Consider the following 23,940-nt stretch of genomic DNA (forward strand, 5'->3'; position numbering starts at 1 on the left):
TTTCACAGATTGACTAAATCCAGCTGGGTGATGCTTCCTAACAGCAAATTGCTTCAGCTGGCAGGCCTGGGTATACAGCCTTTCCCCACTGGCAGCTGATGGGTGAGTGCTCTGTCATACACCTTCTCACTTCACAAACTGTGAACGATGCGGCACCGGCATCAGCACGGATAAACCTTACCTCATACCTAACGCATGATGAAACATTGGGGCATCTTAAAGATGCTCCCTCAGAGCTTCCCATCAGGAACCCCCTTTTGAAGCGAAAACAACCAGAAACCACCAGAGGCGTGAGCATGAACTTCACGTTTCTCAGCCCTTGGAAGTGTTCGGGCTCCCGTGGAGCGGGGCAGTGAGAGCCCTACCCCCGCCCCACTTCCCACCCGGCGGGACACCCATTCCGTGCCGTGCGCGGAGGGGCGCCGCAGCCCTGCCCGCGGCTGCCATGCGTGTGCGCGGCGGCGGGGCTGCCCGCGCTGCCGCTGGGCGCCGGCGGTCCCGCAGCGCAGGGCTCCCCGCGGCCAAGGACCGGCGGCCCGGGCAGGTGAGCGCTGCGGCTCCGCGCTGCCCCCCCCCCGCAGGTAGGGCTCAGCCGCGCTGCGTGTGCCGGTGTCTGTGTGTGTGCGCGCCCGGCCCCGAGCCGCAGCGGCGGAGGCAGCGGCGGCAGCAGCAGCCGCGGAGGTGCCCGCCGGCGCTGGCAGAGGAGGGGGGGACCCCGCAGGTAGCGGCGGCGGTGCCGGGCGGGGGGGAGGCGGTCCGGGGGCGACCCTCGGAGCCCCGGGCACCGGCGAGGCGGAGCGGCTCTCTCGTTGCAGGCGGCGGCTAACCGGATGCCTTTGGCGGGCAGAAGATGTGTCATGGGAAGCAGGCGAGCGGCGGCGGTGCCGTCCCGGTGGCGCGGCGGCGGGCGCTGGCCGCGGCGCTCTGGATGCAGCTGGCGCTGAGCATCGGCCCGGTGCCGGCGGCGGGCGGTGAGTGAGCGGCTCCGGCCCCCGGGACGAGCCATCCCCCTTCCTCTACCTCCACAGCCCCGGGGAGGGGGGGAGCGGGGAAACTTCCTCCCCCAGCCCGGTGCCCTCCGCGGGAAGCGAAGCGCCGCTCCGTCCTGATCCCCCCGTCCCTCGTAGGGACCCCCGGGAGGAGGGAGCCTCACCCCGGCCCCTGCTAGGGAGCAGTGCCCTGTGGAAGTACAGCATGATTTTGAAACAGCCGATTTTCTTTGAATTTAAAGAAAAAAGGCCAAAAAATGAGCTTTCCCCCACCGCGGTCCACACGGCCATCTCTCTGCTGACTCGTATCCCCATGCAGCTGGGAAGAGCAGAGATCTGGGGAGGAAGCGGGCGATTTGGGTCTGAAAATGCAACGTCCTTCAGCACTCTCCTCATGGAGGAGCGACCCAGCCTCATTTGGCCTTTTTTGTTTTAATTACATTTTTTTTACGCTATCGTTTTAAATTATTGAGCCTGTGAGATATTTTCAGCAGGTACTTTTAATTACAAAATTGCTTTAAATTGATTCCATAATTAGACTTGGATTGCTGGAAAAGTCTTAAAGTAAACTGCTTTGCTGTAAAATGAACTTAGCTGTGATAATCAGAGCAGCTCCACATTTCTACTCTGGTATGATATTATATATCTGTGTTGGGGGAATAAGCCATTTTATGATTGAATCGCATCACTAATGGCAGATAGAGTCTAATATAAAAATTGCCTGGGTTTCTTCTCATGCCAGAGACTTATGCCAAAAATTTCTAACTTGAATGCCTAAGCCCAAGCAGCTCCGATCCAGATGTGTTTTCTGTCACTGAAACATAGACTTATAGAAATTCGACTGAAGAGGACCTCAAAAGGTCGTCTTGTCCATCCTCCTCCTGATGTGTTTCAGTCCTAATTTCCCATCTGGAGACAATAATGCCATTTTCCAATGGAAATCCTGTGACTGCAAATGTGATTCCAGCTAAACAAGCTTTTAAACTGTTGCAGTATCTACAAATCTCTCTTTAGAAATCAATGGCTTTTTTTTCCCCTCCAACTGCGTTACCCTTGGTTTCCTGGCCAGCTTGCGTTTCAGTGTGGTGATGCCATTCTGCCTGTCCTGTGCCTTCCTTGCAATCGGAGTTGTGTGAGCTCCTGTCCTTCTCTAACCTCCTTCTTATGGCTCCATTCATAAAAATGAGACTGTTCCATGGCCCCCTCCTCCCTGAGGCTGTGTATATCCTGCAGTTTGATTGTCGGCGTTTATTTAGCTGATTAGTGCAAGAGGTTCTTCAAAATATGGTTTATGTTTCCCTTGAATGTAGTGGTTTTCATCACAGCCTGCAATAAATTCTTGTGTGATGTTGATCATTATCAACACTGCTGCCTTTCACCTTGGTAGCATAACTAATTCTGTGTCCAATTGCATTTGTAAGGCATTTTAGGATCTTTCCAGAATTTTTATCTTTATTTTTTTGGTCCAGAACCTAGGAAAAGGCAACACACTGAGTGATTGTGCATGGGTAAAATGACCAGGGAACAATACTCATTGCTGTTCTGAAGTTATTATTGCTATTTTTTTTCAGTGTGGTTGTGCTTGGAAGTTAGGCACTATATAAATACCAGTAAATGTATAGATCTTTCATGTGGTAGAATATATGGTCATTGGGGTGGTTTTCTTTTCACCCTTTGTCATTCGAGTGGTAAAAATAACGAGCTTTGTAATTAGAACAGAGGACTGTAAATTAGGATCCCTCCTATTTCAGGCTCTGTTGTATCTGTGAGCGAGCTTACTGTGCTTATGCAGCTTGCTGTGAAGTCTCAGCCTGTAGATCCCCAGCTGTGACCCAGAGTCTGAGAACTTGTAGCAGTCATTGACATCAACCAAAGTCGTGGTTTCCCAGGACCTTTGCAAATTTGGTTTCTGTATGGATATGTGTAACCAGACAGATCCAGGCATTACTGACTGCTTTGGAAAACGTAGCCCCAATCTCTTTCTCTATCTTCTCATTATCTGTTAAATAAGGATAATCATACTTCTCTCCAAGATTTGAAAAGAGCTTTGATGACACTTAATGAAAGTACTATGGAGGTGGAAAGAATTTGTTTCAAAAGCTTTAGAAAAACAGCAGTGGTGAAATGCTGAAATAAAAACTATCTCATATTAAAAAATGAAAATGAATAGTTTAGGGTTATTTTTTTTATCTATAAAGCAATCCCCATTTTATGTTTTGGATCCCATTTATAGCTTCCTCCCTTCCTTAGCTGATAGCAGGATTTGGATCCTGTAATAATCCTGTCATGACTTGGGTGACTCCTGTTTTATATCTGACTAAGCTCTATTGATTGTCACGTTCTACCATTTCACCCCAAATCAATACTACTTATAACTCTTTTTTTCTTGTCAATAACCCTACAGAGAGTAACTCTGTTTATTACATTCTGACTTTCTCAAAAGTGAATCTAGCAGAAAATTTGCTGTAGAAGTGAACTCAAATGAACAAACCTTTCAGCTATCAATATACCTCATTCCTCCCTGATGTATTTAACTCTGCTGATACCGAGGATAAAGTAAGTCTCTCATACTTCAGCTTGTGGCTTTCATCTAAACACCTTTATTTAGAGAATCATAGAACTGTTTAGATTGGAAAAGTCATTTAAGATCATCGAGTCCAACCCAGCACTGCCAAGGCCACCACTAAGCCACTCAATGTCACATCTACACAGTCTTTTAAGTACCTCCAGGGATGGTACCTCCGCTACTGCCCTGGGAAGCCTGTTCCTATGATTGACAGCCCTTTTGGTGAAGAACTTTTTCCCAATATCCAGTTTAAACCTCCCCTGGTGCAGCTTGAGACTGTTTCCTCTCGTTCTGTTACTTGTTTCTTGGGAGAAGAGACCAGCCACCACCTGGATCCATCCTCCTTTCATGTAGTTGTAGAGAGCAGCTAGGTCTCTCCAGAGTCTCCTTTTCCCCAGACTAAACAACCCCAAGTCCCTCAGCCATTCCTCATCAGACTTGTGCTCCAAGCCCTTCACCAGCTTCGTTGTCCTTTGGACATGCACCAGTGCAGTGTTTTTCTTTAAGTGAGGCGCAAGAAAAGAAAGAAAGAAAGTAGGAGCAGGGTGGTGTTGTGGTTTAAGCCCGGCCAGTAACTCAGAACCACGCAGCCGCTTGCTCACTCCGCCTCTTCTTCCTCACCCTGCTCCTGGAGGGATGGGGAGGAGAATCAAAAGAATGTAAATCCCATGGTTTGAGATAAGAGCAGTCCAGTAACTAAGGTATAATACAAACCCACTACTGCTACCACCAATAATAATAATGATAAGGGAAATAACAAGGGGAGAGAATACAATTGCTCATCACCAGCCAACCGATACCCAGCCCGACCCAAGCAGCGATCTCGGCCTTCTGGGTAACTCCCCCCAGTTTATGTACTGGGCATGACGTGCTGTGGTATGGAATACCTCTTTGTCTAGTTTGGGTCAGGTGTCCTGTCTCTGCTTGCTACTCGCTTCCCCTCCTCCCTGGCAGAGCATGAGACGGAGAAAGTCCTTGATTGGAGAAAACATTACTTAGCAAGAACTAAAAACATTGGTGTTATCAGTGTTGTTCCCAGACTAAAGTCAAAAACACAGCACTGCACCAGCTACTAAGAAGGAGAAAAATGACTGCTACTGCGGAACCCAGGACAGGTGGGAAGGCTCATAAGAGGAAAAATGGAATGCGCGAGTGGATGGAGCTGATGACAAGTTATTTTTGAGTTTTAAGGCACTGTGCAGGGTTTACTGTTAAACATGTAGTTTGGAGATAATAGCTGTAAGAATATATTTTCCCACGTATTTCAGATTCCTGGAATTGTATTGAAATTGTGGGGGAGATGGGGAATCTAAAAGGAAAGGAAAAAAAACAGTTCAGTAAGCTTCTGGGTTTGAGGTTCCTTATGTGGCCTTAGAATTTTGTCGTTGTACCTGGACGTCTCCCAGGTACGTTTCTGCTTTTTTGTCCTAGGTCAGTTGGGCGAGCTCTGTTCTTCTGCATGTTCCTATGGAGAGGCTCAGAGCTGCAACATACATCTCTGTAGGCTTGGACAGGGCCATGGACTGTCACCTCATCTTGCTTCCTAGCCTCAAGCAGGGTCAGGTGTAATTGTGGTCTTCTTGCAAGATGTTTGTTTAATCTTCTTTAAAAGTTTCCACCTCTTCTTTAAGCATCCTCTGCCAGTGCTTCATCAACCTTTACACTAGAAAGGTTTTCCCAAGGTCTAACCTGAAACATCCTTGCTGCTGTTTAAGCCTGCTATTTTCCATCTTGTTCACAGCAGATGTTCAGCAGAGCTGCTGCTCTTTAGCTTTCAGGCTGTCTTTGGTGTTCTGTTCCATCTCTTCAGTCTTCTGCTGCAGAAATGCTGACTCCAGTTCCTCTAAAGACTGGATAGCTCTAGTTCCTCCAAACTTTTCTAAGTCTACATCATACTTTCTAGATTTCTGGTCATTTGGACCATGAGCTTGCTCCCATGGAGCCATGTCCCTGTGGAATACACTGCCCAGCAGCCTCACCAGTGCAGAACAGAGCTGAAGGATAGCTGTCCATGCCTTAGAGCTCTGCTCCTATTCAGACACCCCAGATACCTTTCCCATCACTATATGATGCTGCCCGTTTTTCTTCAGCTTCTGATTCCCTGTAGCTCCCACACTAGTTCCTGCAGGGCTGCTACCCTGCCAGTTGTTCTCATCCTATTTTACTGTTTTTATTGGTATTGCAATCAATTTGCTGGGTTTCCCTGTTTGCATGTCCTGCAAACAACACCTCTGCATGTCTGTGGGTGCTTTTAAGATGGGAAGTACTGTACGTCATTCATGACAGTAAAGAAATCTGGCATGTTATGGAGCCTTCAAACATTATATTCAATGTTAGTGATACCATGCAGAATAGTGGTGGGTTTTTTTCTGGACCAAAGCTGAATTTTTACTGCTCTGTGATTTTTATTGCATTTGATTGAAGTCTTGGTTATGCCTTGGTTATAGTATCTAACTGTTGCATTTGGCTATAGTGGCTACCAAAAACATATCCATCAGGTTTCTGAGGAGGGTGGACTTGTTTCCTTGGGGTAATATGATTTTTTTGTGCATGCTGATGATGCAAGCTCACCATAAGGCTTACTTTTTGTCAGCCTGCAGTTGGTTTTGATGAGAGAAGCCAGACAAAGATTCCCCCTAACCGCCTTGCATACGCTTCTGAGATTATGAACAAGGTTTTCTGAAAAATCAGAATGTTTTCTTATACCTTCTCACTAAGTCTTTAGTTAATGTATTTTACTCACTCCTTCTCAGTGCGTCTGCTTTGCTTGTCAAGCCAAATAGACATTTCAGCCTTGAGTTCTCTGTACATTTGATGAAATCATCAGTTATTTTGCAGGACTGTTTTTAACCTCCAGCTTCTCGGAGAAGCTCAGTATTTTGGAAGGAGCAGATTTTTCCCACTGTGACACAATCTTATTCTCTATCCCACATCCACCTCACACAACATCCGTTCAGCTCTCTGAAGACTTATCTTGGCAGTTAAGCACCATTTTGTAGCCGTTCTGATTGCAAGTGGCAAGGCCAATGTCATTGATGGCAGCTCATCATTTGTCTTAGTGGCACATCCACTGCCTACAGCCTTGTGAGAGGTGGGCATCTTTGATAGATTAACCTCAAATTAGCACCTTGCAAGAGGGAGGTTTATTCCTGATTTGCCGTGGGATTTAGAGACTGAAGTTAACTTCTCTGCTTTGCTCCCTTACTCCCAGAATTACCCAGAGTAATTTTGCTCCCTTACTCCCAGAGTATCTTTGATCTCTGTATTAGGGATGATTACAACTTTAGAAGAATAAATTAATTATGCTTTGCTTGATTTTCTCATCTGTAAAGTAGATAAGTGATGTGTTTCATGGACATGTTATGAAGTAGTTTGAGAACCTCCCCAAGAAAATGTTACAGGAGTGAGAAATAGGGATTTTAACAAAGTTTACCAAAACAGAAGGTCCTCTAACATTTGTGATTTTTGTTGTTGTTTTTGTGTGGATTAATAATTAAATATCCTTACCAGAATTAGGCAGATGTTATCTCTCTTGACTTTTACAGCTTCTTGGGATTCTTTGTACATTTTCCTTCATGTACATCAGGTTTTTCCATATATTGTCTACCTCTGATTGAGATTCTTTTTTTTTCTTTACAACAAAATACACATAATTAAAGTAGAAAAACCTTGCCCTTGTGCTCATGTTTCAGTGAAGTTTTAGGCATGAAAAGGACAACAAAGTGTGGCTGAATTCATACTCGCTATATGCCGGTGCAGACGTGAATGAAAAACTGGGCTGCTCTTAGCGGTGGACAAAACTTAGTCAGGAATTGAGCTTGAGGGATGTAAGTGGTGTAATGTGTACAATTTGATTCCGTAAGTGTAAAAATTTGCTTTGCTAACATATTAAAGGGACTGAAGGTACATACGTCTTACCAAATCCAGCAATTTAACTGTGAAACCAACATCTCCTCACTTGGTTTCACGTCTTCTCAGCTACTTTCTTTGACATGGCACAAGCAAAGCGTTATGAAACCAATTACAGGCTGTATGTGCATCTGTAAGTTTCACGGTGGAGCAGTTTATAGCAGCAGATTTTCATCTCCACGCTTACCTTCTGACTCTCCTACCCCATTGCTTCTGTTGACATGAGTTTGGCTACCTGTTTTTCAGAGGGGGCTCCCAATAGTGTTTCCTGAACAGCTGGGCTGCTGATGGGATTTATCCAAATCGAGGTGTTTCTTTTTCCATGTACTAAAAGCACTGGAAGTGGTTGTTGGTGCCATCTGTGCTCACTGAGCTCCTGCGGGGAAAACGTGTTGGATGTGTTTTCATGCTTGTGATGGGTGACCCCAGCATCGTCTCAACTTTTAAACTGGGTAGTGTCCATCTGAGTTCAGTTTGTTATTATGGGATTATACAAAGCTTTTGCTCTGTAGAAAAGTTTCAGAATTTATCAGGAATGTTTCTGTATTAAACAAGCCTTTTTTTTGTCAGTATGACCAGCTTTAGAAAGTGGTATAGGGGGCTTTTCTGCCAGCATCACTACTTACTTTTGATAAGTAAATCTTATTAAACCCATAATTTGACAAATATTCTTGCTCGTGTTAGGTTAATAGAAACAATAGTGATAAAAATGTGACCTTTTTTTCATATAGTCCTTCTCATCCATAGAGTTCAAAGCACTTTATAAAGGAAATTTTATTATGTCCCTTCATACATGGGGAAATGACAATAGAAAGATTAAATGGCTTGAAGGCACGTTCCACATAAGAAACAGATCTTGCCATAGACAGGGAAGAGATCCTCTGCATCTTTGTCCAGCACTTCATTCTGTAAATAGAATTTAGGGAAATTCCTAATCCACATTTGTATGACATGGCCTTTGTAATAGGATTTTTTGGCTGTGACTGTCTTCAAAATGAAATGAGCAGCAGATTTCCTATTCACATAAATTGCTACTTAAGCAAATCACAGAGGGAGTTTTTCCAGTGTGGTTTATTTGCCCGATTCCTTTTTGTCTGAGGCAGCACATAGCAGTTTTCCAGACATTGTAACATCATCTTCTGAATAATAAAAAAGATAAGAAAATGTTATGTTAGGGTCAAGCCCTGAAAAACGCTATCATGCAGTTTCTCATAGTGTGAAGCACATATCAACAGGAATGATATTTCTGCCTTGCTCAGTCATGTGGTTCCTGATCATAGTTTACATGAAACTTAGAAACATGAGAAAAATACCATGTGTGATTTTTAATTAATTCTAACATACTTGACCACTTAAAGAGGAGAAGAGCATTGCATGACCAGGTAGCTCTGTGCAGACTGTGGCATGAGTGCCATTGCCTTATACCGCCCATTGCAGTTCAGAAATCAGTGGATGTGAAAAATTGAGTTCAACAACTGGTTGCTTGTGAAAACGTAAGGAGTAATGTAAAGGACATAAAAGGATGAAATAGGAATAGTGCCTGGTTCCTTGCTGTTTCATTTGCTTAATGCAGGTGATGAAGCAATGCAAAATGCAGAGCTGGGAAGCATACCAGGGCTAAGGGTGCAGCAGAGTTTCTGTGTAAAGCCAAATTCTGCACTTAATAAAAAATTTCAAAATAGAAGAAAATAGATTAGGTTACTAAGGTTAGATTATGTAGAAGTTGGGTTATCAAGGGTACCATGAGATAGTGTTCTAATAATAAACTTTCTTGTACACTGCTAAAGAACAAGTGGGATAGAGCACACACATAAATCAGGGGAATCGTTGTATCACTGGACTCCAATTCTGGAGACCTAAAGAATACACTAAAAAGAAGAGGTCATCTTTGAAAATGCAGAGCTTTCAGATCTTCTTTCTGGTACTGCAGAAAGGCAGCACCACACATACTTGTTTATCTGTCAGGAAACTGGAGAGCACCATATAAATTCAAGAGAGAAGCTCCCATATGTGCCGGGAGGGAGGAGAAGATGCTCAGAAGTGAAAGCCTGTAAAGGTGGTGTCCTATTCTCACTTCTGTCATTAGCACCACAGCATGCATACGATAAAAAAAGTATGGAATAAAAAAAATCATTTCCATCTTTCTGGAGGTGGGACAATAGACTTGAGAGAAGCAGCACAGAAATAAGACTGGAAAAGATCTCATAAGCTCCCACAATTCATCCTCCTGTCCAGAACAGTTGTCATGCAAGACTTTATGTTGCAAACTCTACAATCTCCCTGACTATCTATCCCAGTGCTTCACTCTCTTAACAACTAAAAAGGTTTTTCTGAAGTCTAATTTGAATCTTTGCTGTAACATGGGGAACTCTGAGGATTTATATCTCTAGTGTGGGATTCCAAAGTATTGCTTCCTCCACTGTGCTGCCTGTTTGTGCAAATCTGCCAGTGCTGTGTCTTTGGCTATCCTGACTGCTGCTACCTACCACTTCCCTGGGTCAGAGTGGGAAACATCCTGACTGCTCCAGCCCAGTATAGCATCTCTGAAAAATTAGATGTTAATTAACAGTCTGGGAGCTCAGGTTTAGCTGTAACTGCTCTATGTTCATATGTTGAACCCACATACAAGGAGCTGTTGTGATTCTTCATGGTGGAACTTACATTTTCTGGTTTAGTTAAGGTCGTAGCTAAGTTTGTATTTAACATGAGATCAGACATCTTACCAGCAGCTATGAAAAAGGTCAGCTTCGCCTTGCTAGTTTGGAAGGGCTTGCAAGTATTTTCCAAAATCACAATCGGAAAGAATCAGGAATAACTCTCAGAGCCCTCTTATAAAAGATGCTTATTTGGACAATCTGTTCTCCTTGGGGATATTAGACCAACTCTTCGCACTTGATCATGGTGTAAACAGTATGTTATTGCCACACTAAATTGCACCCAAGTGAATTTGTATTTTACTTCTGTAGACTGAGCGAAGTTGTGTATACTGAATAGCCCCGTGGTAATAGATTAGAACCACACAAAAGCCAGTCAGTAGCTTAAGGCTTCCATTGTGTTTGCAAATAAACAATTTTAACTGGAATTTTTAGAAGCAGCTACTTAGAGCGGTTACCTCCAGTGCCTGAGTTCCCGTTCCCAGTAAAACAGATGCTGATAGTGGGTATCCAGGAAGATTGTGTCATTCAGGAATCTGGAGCGGCACAGGGACAGGTGGGGGATATTAGAGAGCGTGTGGGGAGGAACTGCTTGTTTAGGCTAAAATGGAAGTTTGGGAGATGTAGAGCCATGCAAAGAGATGAATTAGCAAGAGGAAGATTACGATGGTGTGGGGTTCAAAGTCAACAGGACTGCTTGCTTGAGTAAATCTAGTTGTAAGAACTTCATGGCATACAGTATGGTTTTTATTTATTTCTAATACTCTGTGTAAGCCTACCATGCTGTTCCTGTGTTTGTGTAATAATGATTTGTATTCTGAAAGCCATGGGTACTTATGAGACAGACAGTCATTCTTTCTGTGTCTCTCCACTTCGTTGACATTTTTAGGGATATTTTGTACACATCGTATTACCCAGAGAAAACCCAAATGATCCACTTAGAACTGAAAATAAATAATAAATAATTTGGTCTCCTGTAAATTGGACTTATAAAATAGCTTGATTGCAATTACCAGCATTGTAATAATCTTGAAGGAATTAAGATAAAATGGCATTATCATGAGCAGTAGTAAAAATGAGAATACACAGATGTTTGTCTTGAGCTTGTAAAATGCAGAACATCCTTCTCTCCTCTGAAGGGGCACCATGACCAACATAAAGTACAGTGACAGCCATTTTGGGGGAGCACCACGCTGCTGCGACTGCAACCCAGCTCCCACTCTATCCCTCCTTGGATTCAGGGATAATTGTCCATGGCAGTTCTTCCCATCACTGACTTGTTCAATCACATGCTCTCTTTTTGCACTCCTTTTTTGCTCTCTTTGCTGAGACTTGAGGTTCTTCTGTGCTGCCAGGGAAGAAGTAGGGAGGGTACAGCCTTTCTTTTCATCAAATGTAACTCCAGGTTAATACCACCTAGAGTTACATATGAGAGGTGGTATTAACCTGGAGTTATACGAGTATAACTCTAGGTGGTATGAGGGTGAGCTGGAGTGTATGACGTGGTTGTGATAGCACAACCCAGCTGCAATCATCAGGTGTTCCACCTCCCTTTTTGCTCCTCAGGAAGCCCTTCAGTCACAGCAGCAAGCAAGAAACAGAATGAATAAGCCTTATGTCTAGAAGCATCAATGGTGTAGATTTATCAGAGCCACAAAATCCTTAATTTACACACCTTATCATGATTGCACCTCTCTTTTATGTGTGCCCCTGTGCAAATTATACTGCTGTAGTCTGGTCTTTTGACAGCATTCAGATACCTCTCCCACATTTTAAAACTCTCCCTCTCTCCCTGGCATATGATTCATATCCCAAAGAGTGGGGTGGTTGTTTCAGCTTTTTTCTTTTTGAAGAATGACACTCTGAAGTGGTTGTCCAGATAGAAGAATCCATCTTGCAAATCTAGCAGAGCCATTCACTGCGCATAGCCTGTGTGTCATCTGTCACTGTTGCCTTTAGCCACTGCGTCTGTCTTAGAGGCCAGCGCAAGAAAGGTACAGTCTAGGGCTGATTTTGTCAAGACTAGGCTAGTTTGCAGAGGCTAGGATATTGTAGTCCAAACGGAATATCCCAGTGAAAATCCTCACCAAACAAAACACACAAATGATTGCAAAATGTGTGTAGATGAAGCCCAACTCTATTTTACCTATGATCTCTTTGAAATTGGGTCATGATGGGACACACCATGGCACACCTGTTATAAGAGGTGCAGTGGAAGAAATTGCAGGAAAAGGCACATGGACTATCAGGAGTATCTGGTGATGAAGGAGGGGTACGTAACTGTCTTTGTATGCACCCATGCACTATTGCACTTAAGCATGCCCTTACTAATCTTACATGGAAATAGATAGATAGATAGATAGAGGTGTGCATACATGTGGGATAATTGTTAAGAAACTAAAAAAAAGAGTAAGAAACTAAAAAAAACCCCTAGCAATGAAATTGCAAAAAATATACTACTCTCATTGACAGTCATTTCAAGGTTCTTATGCTTGTTCTTAACATTTGCAAGGTTGCTTTTCACACTGAAAAATGGATGAGCGTTTCCTCTAATGCTTCTCTTTGGGTGCAAGAATGATATTGGATTCATGCGAGGGATGGAGAGCAGAACAGTGTTGGGTATATTTAGATTCTATTTCATTTTTATTTCATATGCAGTAACATTAAATAGAAGGACTTCATTCCTCATTTCAAAGAAATCCATCAGAAAAATTGCATTCACTGTGGGTAGAGGAATTTTGTCAAAACCAAGATGAAAGATGCCTTTTTGCAGTAGCCTTGATGTAATAGGAGGTGTGTTTCGTGGGTGCTACGAATGGGTGCATTTTTAAACTCTGGGTTCTGCATGTGGTAGAGGTTTCTTGGTTCTTCCAGCAGGCTATCTGAGAAACCTTGCACTTAGAGCAAGTAGATCTATGCCATTCTAACTCATTCATAACACGAGTATGTCAGCCAGGCCAAGTTTACAGGGATATAATTTGATAAAGTAGACTGAAAAAACTTGTATTTGAAACAGTTTCTTAGAATGCTAGCATTATTAGAATATAAAAAATGCAAGGGGGCGTTCATTTAAAGTAGCTCAGGATTATGTCAGCTAAAGAGATTTTGCATTAGTATCACAGGTAAGTGATTCATTACCTTTGCCCTTCTGGCCTCTTTAAAGCTGTGATTTAAAAATGCAGATTTTCACAGGAAATAGTTACAAATCTGATCTGAATTCCAAACTGTTTTGTTGTTTGTTCCCCCCCCCCCAAGGAAGCAGAGTAACAGCTCCCAGTTGCAACTGTTCAGTCATCTTAGCATTTGCTGTTTGTGGTCACTTTTTGCTATATTGAATCTCAGTTTGATTCTTTGGTTGTTTTGATAGAGAGGAAAACGTTCTTTGACAGTGCATCTGTACATATATTGTTAGAAAAACCTATTTTCCATACGCTGATTTTTTCTGTCTTTGCAGTGAAATGATTCTGTTATCATAAAATCTCCTCTGAAATACAAAGCCAAAGCAGTACAAGGAGCTGCAGCAGCATTTCAGGAGCCAATGAGACTGGCAGCTTACTGTGAATGTTAACACAATACTGCTATTTGTTAGCTTGGAAATACCATTTGCTGTTTTTTCCCTGATCCGAATGTCTTTGGAAATATGATGTAGGGATTTTCCTATTCATCAGCTTTCCATTTCTCCTCTGAAATTGCTTTCTTGCTCCAAGGCAGTCATTCAGGCTGTGGGGGCTCTGATTGCCAGCAGCACTGCCAAATTTCCCACCAGAGCAAACGTGGATCCTCTGTTTTATCTCCTACACTTGACCTTGGGAATGAAAGAGGTAGTAGTGAGTGGAGGTTTTAGGAGGTGAAGAGATTTGGCCTTATGAAACAGTTCTAAAACAATATCTCACCTCAGTTTACATACAAGGATGAAGAAAATCTCGTATTTCTAGAACACAAGATGATGCTGGTCCTTCTGGTTGGATATACAGCCTCTCCTTTCAGCATCTGAAGACTGATCATTCTTGCTCCCTTACAGCCCTGACAGTCCATAATTAGCTCCTCCTCTGACCTATTTTCAAAAGTACTTAAAAGAAAAGAAGTGGACTGGTGCTTTTCCTGGGAGATTCTCTGTTCACTTCAATAATGTTTAATACGTTTCTTTTGTAATTTGGCTCCTGTGTAGCCTTCTATAGATCATCTGCTCTGTCTGTCTAGATCAGCTAGTTCTTAACAAAATTCTTCACAAATGCTTTATAACCGTTTGCATTGATCTGAAATAGCCAAAAAAAAGACAGGAAGAAAAAAAAAGACAGGGATGTACTCGATGGGGCTAAAAGGGATTGAGGGATGGACTATTCAGAGGTTTACGTATAGCTTCCCTTTTCTTCCTAGCTGTAATGTTAATTTCAGTTTTGCCTCTCCTATTGAACTTGACTGCGTTAATTTCATTTATTCCTGAACTACCCTACTGAGTTTTGAAACCAAGGGCTGGTTGGTGCCCTGTTCCTGAGTTCTCATGTCCTTACTACCATTTCATGACCCGTGGTATGATGGAAATCATTCTGTACATATAAGCCTAATGACCTGAATTTGTAAAGCTAAATAGCAACACTGCTACTGGCATAACTCACTATTATTTTTAGCTCCGATGAGGAGACAGTGGAGCAAAGGTTCATCTTTCCATACCAGCTCCTTCTTTTGTTGAATGACCTGATATTGCTGAGAGGTTTAACCTTCATGTTTCTGTTTTTAATCAGACTTCTGCAAGATGTCATGCATCTGTTCAGTTTCTTTTCATAATAGGCTTGCTTCTTGAGAGAATGGCTCTATGCTCTTCTTGTGCAGCATAGGTCCTTGTTTAATATTTGTAAGGACAGAGACTTTGCAACTTGCACTGTTGCTTGAAACAGCTGACCTAGAAAAGGTGACTGATTTAACTGAAACAGCAACACAAGTCTTTGGATCAAGTTTGTGCTAGTCAAAGCATAAATATTTTCTCCCTTGCCCTTCAGAATGCTAATTCTTTTATGTTTAAAGAACATTTTTCAGAGGTGAAACGTTTGGTAGCACTGATATAATAAAGACAGACTCATATTTTCCTGTGGGATAACTGATCCAAACTGATTCAGTTTGGAAAATTAAACTGATTTCTGAAAGCTTTTGCTCCTAGTCTTGTGGAATGCTGCAAAGCCTGGCAGATTGCATGGCCTCTGCATTCCTGATGGGGTTACCTGGTCATTAAAATCCCCTGTGGCATCCAAGCTGTTCCAGTTTCTAACACTGAATTTCTAAGCAAAGGTGAGTGGTGGTACTGTCAGATTTGGAAGAAAAAAACCCATGCTTGCATGTTAAAAAAGCAGTTAAGTGACTTTGGAGGTTAAAAGCTGCTTTAGAATTGGCATAGGCACTGAAGAAAACTTAAAGTCCACAAACTTTCAGTGGAACAAAGGCCCTCAGCTACTGTGAAGGTACAGGGCAGACCAGAGAGGTGCTACTGCCTTTGGGATACCTGCTAAAAGTATGACCAAAGCAAAAACCTGCATTTGAATTACATGGAGTTTAGGTCTAAGACTGTAGCTCATACTGGTGATGAAGCATATTTCGTAAGGAGGTTACTGCTTGTATGTTAAGTTGAAGAAAAGATTATTTTTGGGGTTTTTTTCACTCACAGTGGGAAGATACCCATACAGAAACCTTTTTCTGGGCAAAAACCTACCAAGCAACCAAAAAAACCACAACAAAAAATAACCCAATTTACCAGTATTTAAATTTAATTAGGATTATTTCTTAAGAAGAACATATGATGCTGAATGTCAACCGAGCGATACTAATACATTCTCTGTAATCAAGCCTTGTTCTGCTACATATGGAAGGTTCATCTGAGCCAAAAAGGGAAGCAAGGGCAGGGAATAAGGAATAGGGGGGAAGAATGTGCCTTGCGTTGTTAGGGAATTGCAAACTCAGATAAAGAAAGAGACAGACATTTTGTCAAAGAAGTCGGGTATGTAAGTTTAAAGCTTGCTCTAGGCAGTTTTAACTCAGCCAGCACTTCCAGCAGCTGAAAACCTAAAGTGACACTGACCTTGGCAGACTTACAAGGGTAAGCTTTGCACAAGGATGGATTATTTCTTGATCAGTTGCTCAAGTATATGAGGCACAGTCCAGTATTCCTTCAGTATAGATTATGGATGTTTGTTTTGTCCCAGAACAAATGTACTGATTGTAGATAGGGAAAGTAGAATCAGTCTACGTATTTGAGCTCTTCTGTATCCATAATATAATATCCTGGGGCACAGTGAACCACTGAGCTTATGCTATGCCTCTCTCTCCTTGCTTTTTTGACTCATTCCTTTTTCAAGCTTTAATGCACGGAATAGGAAATACTGGTTTTGTTCAGGAAGCTTCTGCACAACCAGCCTTTTGGCCAGGTTGTCTTTTTCCTGGCCTTGTTGCATTCATGTCCAGGAATGCTTCATGACCTTTGCTTGTGCACATGCAATTGCAATTGTACAGGTAGTCTTCAAGTATGACAAGTGGCTGCTTTGAGGTTGTCAGTGTTTAGAGATAGAGTGGTGGCAATTCAGCTACAACGTCACTATTTTTAATTCATCCTCTGTGTACTGAATCACTGTACCTCTTGCTAAATCTGTCCGGGTCCGTGGGTGTTAAGTGCTGCTAGGATGTAAATTGTTTCTCATAAGGAGCTACTCAGACTCAGGAAAGAAAGTGCCATGGTGGGAACAGAGCTTGATTGTACCCTCCCAACACGAATTGTAGTGGTTTCTAATAGCGGAATTGGGCAGCTCTGGAGTCGCACCATAATCCAAGCCCTTTTCTGGAAGGTCATAAATTGTGAACCATTGGACAGAGCCTTTTGGTTTCTTGAACTAACAGAATGCTGTCAATGCCAAAATTCCCAAAGATATTCTTCTTTTAAGCTTAATATATTAAAATGCTTGTGGCTAAAAAAAAACAAACCACAAAACCAAACACAACAACAAAAACAGCACCAAAAATGCTATCTGCTACGTTAGGGAACGTGACAGCTGAAGTATCCCTTCTAGTTCTTGCGCTGAGCAACTTGCTGGGTTCAGAGATACTTTCGCACATGCTACTTTGCCCATCTGTTCTCCTGCTTTCTCAGACCCCCTGAGCAGGCAGAGAAGCAAAACTCAAAAGATTTCTATTCTCTGCTCGTCAGAGAAAAAGAAATGGTGTCAACTGCAATACACTGCTTGGACACAAAAAACCTGAGCTGGCAGGAAGAAAAGCAGATAGTATCCCTGACATGTGAAAGGCTGGTCCAGAAAGGCTCCAGCCACCTTGGTTTTAGCAGTGGTCACTGAGTTACAGATCTGGATGCTAACACTTTTTAGACAGTTGTTTGTTTGTTCCCTTATTAGATATTTGAATTAAGGATGTAATATGTGGTGATAAATGGATTAATTTATAGCATTTTCTTTAACAGCATGGACTTTAAGGCAATAACATGTTGTAAGACTCAAGCTCTTTGTGAGCTAATCTCTGCTGACAGCACATAATTGATTCAATGTTGCAGATGGGACAGATTTCCTTGTTGTGTCTCAACCTGTCTTTTGATTACTTAGCCACTGACAAACCAAAAATGTTAATATGGATGAGTGCTCACACATATGCCTTACACATATGTGAACACCCACTCCTTTATGAATTGCTTGAGGAAAAAATATCCTTGTACACAATAATCCTGTCCTTTATACATGTGTAATACAGAATGCAAAGTTATGCAGCCAGAAATAGGAGCAGGGGTTGGAGAAGTTGGCTTGTAACAAAAATCAAAAATGAGGATTGAATGGTTGTATATTAAAGACTGCTGAGTACAACAGGGATTTGTACTTGATCATCGATCCTTCTTCCTTCCATAGGTCATCACTTGTTAGCTCCAAATCTGGAATTGCTTTTCAAGGCTGCCTTTTCCTGTGCTCTTACGGGATACTTATCTGTCTTACAGCTCTAGGTCACTTGACACTAATTTCTGGTAATTGCTGGCAGTTTTGAGAGAAAAGATAGTACTGAAGAGGCAAAGATTGTTCTCCTGTCCCTGAAAGTTTTACAGTTGTCCCACAAGGCTGCTGCTGTGGTCTCTTCTATGTATTTTCTGCATGTTGCCTGGTTCAGCGAAGACCACAGAAATTATGCTTTGGCTTGCATCAGATGCAGAATGTCACAGTTAAGTAGAGGAATTCAGTTTCCAAATTTTCCTGGAGATACCATATAGACATTGAAAGTATTTTAAAATACGAAAGTTCATTCAATATTCAATTTTCTTAATCTTAATGCCAATTGGTATTTCTGTTCAATAGACTGTAGTTGTAGTAGGCTGACACCTACACAGCAAGATTTTTCTGCCCTGCCAGATCTTGTAACTTATAAAACTGAGCAGGGAAGACCCTTGGTCTCTCTGAAGGCTATATTGTGACTGCAGTTTATTTGGGCAACTGATGGCTTGCATTTCTTTTAGGTTTCAGAGTTTGTTCTCTAAGCATTTATTTTCCCATTTAGTGTGAAATCTCTGCCTGTGCAAAAGAGCCATGACACATGAAGTGGCACCCCAAGATCAAATGTTATTAACATGAGAAAAAGCACTGGAGACCATTGGTTTAATCAAAGGACTTCATTTTCAGAGGTGGCCTGCCCCTAATTTCTACCATCTTTCAAAACTGAATCCTAACCAAAGACAACTTAATCGTATGGTACCATTAGTGGGGAATGATTTCTGGCTGCTGTACTGAAATCTCTTTAAAATGTGACCATCTGCCCAGAGTTTTTCAAAGGCAGGAAATATTAATTACAGGATATTCTGACAGCTCTGGATTTATACACTGCTGAATGTGGCCCATCATATTTACAAAACTGATGTTGATCAGAATTTATGTAAATGAAAAACTACATAGTTAAACAGTGCTTTGTTTTCCGAACCTTTACCTTTGTAGAAGAATATTAGACAAAAGGAGTAAATTTTAAAAGACATTCAGTACACATTTGCATGAAAAGGGTACTGTTGCTACAGGGTGTGTTATGAACTCTTATATAAATAATCTGTTTTTAAACAGACTCTAAATATCTGTTTATGCAATGTAGCAGTTAGAAAACTTAGTATGTTTTTTCAGATTGACAGTAGTTTACTGTGTTCAGCATCTTTTGTTTGTACAGCAGAATATTTTTCACTTAACATAGTTAAAAAAGCCAAAGCAAATACCAAGAGACATACACCGTGTACACACAGTATTTAAATATAAAGTTCAAGTTGTGTAATGAGTCAGCTACAACTAGGAAAATATTCAATCTGACAGTTTGTTAGTGAATGTTCTCCTATGCCTATATGTTATAAAGGTTATTTGTCAATAGATAATGCTGTATATGCTATGAGTTGAGTGAACTGAGACAAAAAGGAAATACACATCAAAGCTACAGTCTGATTCTATTTGCCAAGCCCATGAGAGGACTGTTCTCTTCAGCCACGCTATTGGGTTCTCTTACTTTGTCTGCAGAACTGCTCACAGACTGGAGTGCCTGCTTACAAGGGCAGTGCCTATGCCATCTTGTATCTGTTAGCACTGCCAGCTGGGAAGGCTCCTTAGGCAAAAGATCTGACTGTTTCAAAATTATAATGGTACAGAATAGATATAACATGTAGAAGATAATAATTTCATCCTTTGGGTGTATGTCTGTGTAGGATGAGGAAATTAGTGGAGCTGGTCTCCTGCCTCAGTTTCCTTAATACTCTGTATGTATTTTAGTCAACATTCTGGTTTTATAAAGAGCCATTCACACATCTGGTTTCTTTCTGTTCTATTTCTGGCTCTTGGAAAGTTCTGCCTTATATAATAGGTTTGGAGTTGTTGAGATATTGATTTAAATATTTAAATTGTGAAATACCTGAAATATAGCATATTTTACTTTAGAAACATCCTCAAAACTCTTGAAGACCAACCCTTTCTATATCACTGTCTTCTAAAACTCCAGGAAGGAGGATCTGATCACTTGTAGCTTCCAGTCTGTCCTTGTACTGGGTACAGATCTTTGAGATGCACTGAGGTCATTGGTAATCAATCCCGCATTCGTTTTCCAATAAAAGCATTAATCTGATTGATTTTCAGTAGCATTTTGCATTGAGAACTGTAGATATGAACCATGCACTTTGGCTTTCACATATTTAACCCCAGTTTGCCCTTGTATATCTGTCTAATTTGTAAACATGTCCAATACTAGAGCTTTCTGTGAAACAAAAAAAAAGTCAAAAAAGCAATCATTGACCATAAATATTCCCTCTTTCTTCTGCATTAAGCAAGAGTGCAACATAGCTAATTTTTTTCTTGATGCTTTTTCCATTTGTTCTCATTGGGAAAATTCCTATACGAAAACCTAGATTGAGACATGAGCCTTTTGTTTCATTCTGGTAACATTAGGTATTGAGATCACAATCATTCCATACTTGAGAGCTCTGCAGAAGAAGTGAAATTCTGACACCCATTGTCACCCACATCTGTTGTAGTTGTGGGTCTTGTCTTTGGCATCTCGGAGAGACTGCAGCAGTTGTGGCCATAATAAAGGAGAAGGTGGAACCTTCTCACATTGAGATTTGGAAGATCAATTTGATTTTGGGTCCTGAAACACATGTGGCATGCTGGGTTATGGGGAATGTGTTCTTCTTTCTGTTAATTATAAACTCTGTGGCTTTCATGTTTGTCTCCATGTATCGTGTGACATGATAGTTGAAACAGAAGATGTGAAAGATGTAGTGTGCTTTTGGCCATGACTTCAATTCCTAACTGACTTAACAGAAGAAGTATTTACAATTACAAAAGCCATGTGGATATCAAGTAAAGAATCCAGAATACACTCCAGATTGCAACAGACTACCTACCACTTGCCTTTGATTGAAAGCAATCTTCAGCATGTAGCAAATTCTTTAAAATATTTTCCTTTTCAAGGATTCACTTCTTCCTTGGCCAGACCTGGGAATCAAGATAGCTCAGTAAGTTTCATCTGTGTGTTTAAGATGATGGATGTACAAAGTAGAGGTTCAGTTGTATTTCATAGGAGACAGAGAACCTTGTGGTGTTCACTGGAAATTTATCTTCTCTTGTTATACAGGAGAGAATTGAATCTTATCAAATTACACCAGGGAGATGTTTTCAAAGCAGAAGACTAGCTGTCTCTTCTGATCCTGTGTGAATGTCTGAGAGGAATGTTTTAAATCAGGGTAGTGCAAGCTGAGCTCTCCAGTTTCAGTCTCATGTTTGACTCATCAACACCTCATAGTCAGCTGTAACAAATTTCACTGTCTGGCCTAGCCGAAAGTACCCCCCTTTTTTTTTTTTTTTGCTATTTGTGCATATACATCCAACTCTGTTGCTATGTCGGCACACATTTTAAAGCAGAATTTGTTTTCAGGTACTTCTGAATCCTATTAGTTAGCTTGGGCCCAACTGGATGGAAAGCAGCTCTGCAGAGAAGGAGCCTGGGGTCCTGCTGAACAACAAGCTGACCATGAGACAGCAATGTGCCCTTGCAGCAAAGGCCAACAGCATCCTGGGCTGCATTAGGAAGAGAGAGGGGCTGGGGCATGTTTCATGTGAGGATGGTGAGAGAGCTGAGACTGTTCAGCCTGGAGAAGGGAAGGTTCCAGAGAGGTCTTACTGATGTATAAAAATAACCTGAAGTTAGATGGCAAAGATGACAAAGCCAGGCTCTTTTCAGTGTAGAGATATTCAAAGCCTGACTGGATACAGTCCTGGGCAGCCTGCTCTAGCTAACCCTGACTGAACTGAGGCGTTCAACTAGATAAGAAGGTCCTTTCCAGCCTCCACAGTTCTGTTATTCTGTGATACGCCATGCTTCAACATACATTGGAGAAAGCCTGCCTGTCAGACTTGTCTATCAGTCCTGTCCAAGGACACAGGAAGTGAGACACACTCTGTTATACAGACATTATATAGTTATGGAATGACTGAATATGATGCACAGGTCACGTCCAAAGCATATGAACCCGCGGCAAGTTGGATGCAAGGCTAAGGTGTGTTTCTAACATGTAGAGGCAGATGAAGATCTAAGACACACTATTTGAATTTTTAAGTGTATCCAACAAGATTTGTGTGTATAGTACACACATGTGGGCATTCCTGCTGGTGTTCAAGAGTCTGAATGATTCCAGCGTGAAACTATGGCCAAAGAAATAAATCTGGTAGCATGTCATCTACCTTTCCTCCCCTTTCTTCCACATCTCTTCTAACTTTAGTCCAGAATGAATGTAGTACTTGATCAAAGTGAAGCGATTTAGCAACCCTTTCAATACAGAGTTAAAGGTCTATAGCACAATGTAAGTAAAGGGAATGACTGTTAAAAAATAAACTATAGAGACATTAGGTATGGCAATGCTGTTTTGTTGTGGTCTGTTATTACTATTATCATCACTGTTACTGCTATTATGACGGACATTGTTGTTTTTAACATAGTCTGGCTACAATTCTCAGCTGAAATTAGGAAGAGCTTGTTGTATTGGTGTCTTTATGAACACACAACATGACCGTATGCTGCCTTGGCGCAAGTAGGACCAAACTGCTCACATTCTTCAATGTCCTTGTGTTGCTGCTTTCATTATAGGAACAGATGGCTTAGCAGGAGTGTTCCCAGCTTGGTTAAGCAAAGATGCAGAAGGTCATATGAACTGGCTTTTATTGGAATATGCTGGCTATTACAGTTAGGTGTTATTTAACAATCACTCCTAGATGTACTTCCCCTCCATTGGACTGATAGAATAGAATAGAATAGAATAGAATCGTAAGGGTTGGAAAGGACCTTAAGATCATCTAGTTCCAACCCCCCTGCCATGGGCAGGGACACCTTGCCCTAAACCATGTGGCTCAAGGCTCTGTCCAACCTGGCCTTGAACACCGCCAGGGATGGAGCATCCACAACCTCCCTGGGCAACCCATTCCAGTGCTTCACCACCCTCACTGTAAAGAACTTCTTCCTTATATCTAATCTAAACTTCCTCTGTTTAAGTTTGAACCCATTACCCCTTGTCCTACCACTACAGTCCCTAAGGAAGAGTCCCTCCCCAGCATCCTTGTAGACCCCCTTCAGATACTGGAAGGCTGCTATGAGGTCACCACGCAGCCTTCTCTTCTCCAGGCTGAACAGCCCCAACTTTCTCAGCCTGTCTTCATATGGGAGGTGCTCCAGCCCTCTTATCATCCTCGTGGCCCTCCTCTGGACTTGCTCCAACAGCTCCATGTCCTTTTTATGTTGAGGACACCAGAACTGTACGCAGTACTCCAAGTGGGGTCTCACAAGAGCAGAGTAGAGGGGCAGGATCACCTCCTTCGACCTGCTGGCCACGCTTCTTTTGATGCAGCCCAGGATACGGTTGGCTTTCTGGGCTGCAAGCGCACACTGCCGGCTCATGTTAAGCTTTTCGTCAACCAACACCCCCAAGTCCTTTTCTGCAGGGCTGCTCTGAATCTCTTCTCTGCCCAGCCTGTAGCAGTGCCTGGGTCTCTTGGGTGTGAGAAGCATACATGACACAGAAGTTAACTGAATGATTTCAAGAAGTAACATGCAAAATGACTGATCTGGTAGACATAATTGCATTTTGAGGAATTTCTTCCCATATCTGATTCTGAATATGTAGACACAATGTTTTCGTTGTATAGCAATAAAATGACTGCTCTGTTGGCAGCATCTCATAGTTGATTACATAAAAGCCACAGTGGCCTTGAAACCTTGAATCTGGACAGAGGGATAAAGAAACAGTTGTATTTTGAGCTCCTGATTCAGTGACCTTAGTTCAACA

General features: G+C 42.0%; 1 protein-coding gene across 3 annotated transcripts in view; it reads left to right on the top strand.

Moving 5' to 3' along the window:
- The first annotated feature begins 421 nt into the window (after positions 1 to 421).
- Positions 422 to 23,940, top strand: part of SUSD4 (sushi domain containing 4) — a 72,920-nt gene continuing 49,401 nt past the window's right edge. Inside the window, exons 1-2 of one of the 3 annotated variants that reach the window (XM_030500250.1) lie at positions 422 to 544; positions 816 to 971. In XM_030500250.1, coding sequence (XP_030356110.1) covers positions 851 to 971 — 121 coding nt within the window. In that variant the 5' untranslated portion in view covers positions 422 to 544; positions 816 to 850. Of the gene's footprint in view, positions 545 to 620; positions 972 to 23,940 lie in introns of those variants that run through there. The other 2 variants (XM_030500247.1, XM_030500248.1) reach the window with 2 other exon arrangements.

Source organism: Strigops habroptila, chromosome 10 (genome assembly GCF_004027225.2).
Source record: "Strigops habroptila isolate Jane chromosome 10, bStrHab1.2.pri, whole genome shotgun sequence".
Classification (NCBI taxonomy): domain Eukaryota; kingdom Metazoa; phylum Chordata; class Aves; order Psittaciformes; family Psittacidae; genus Strigops; species Strigops habroptila.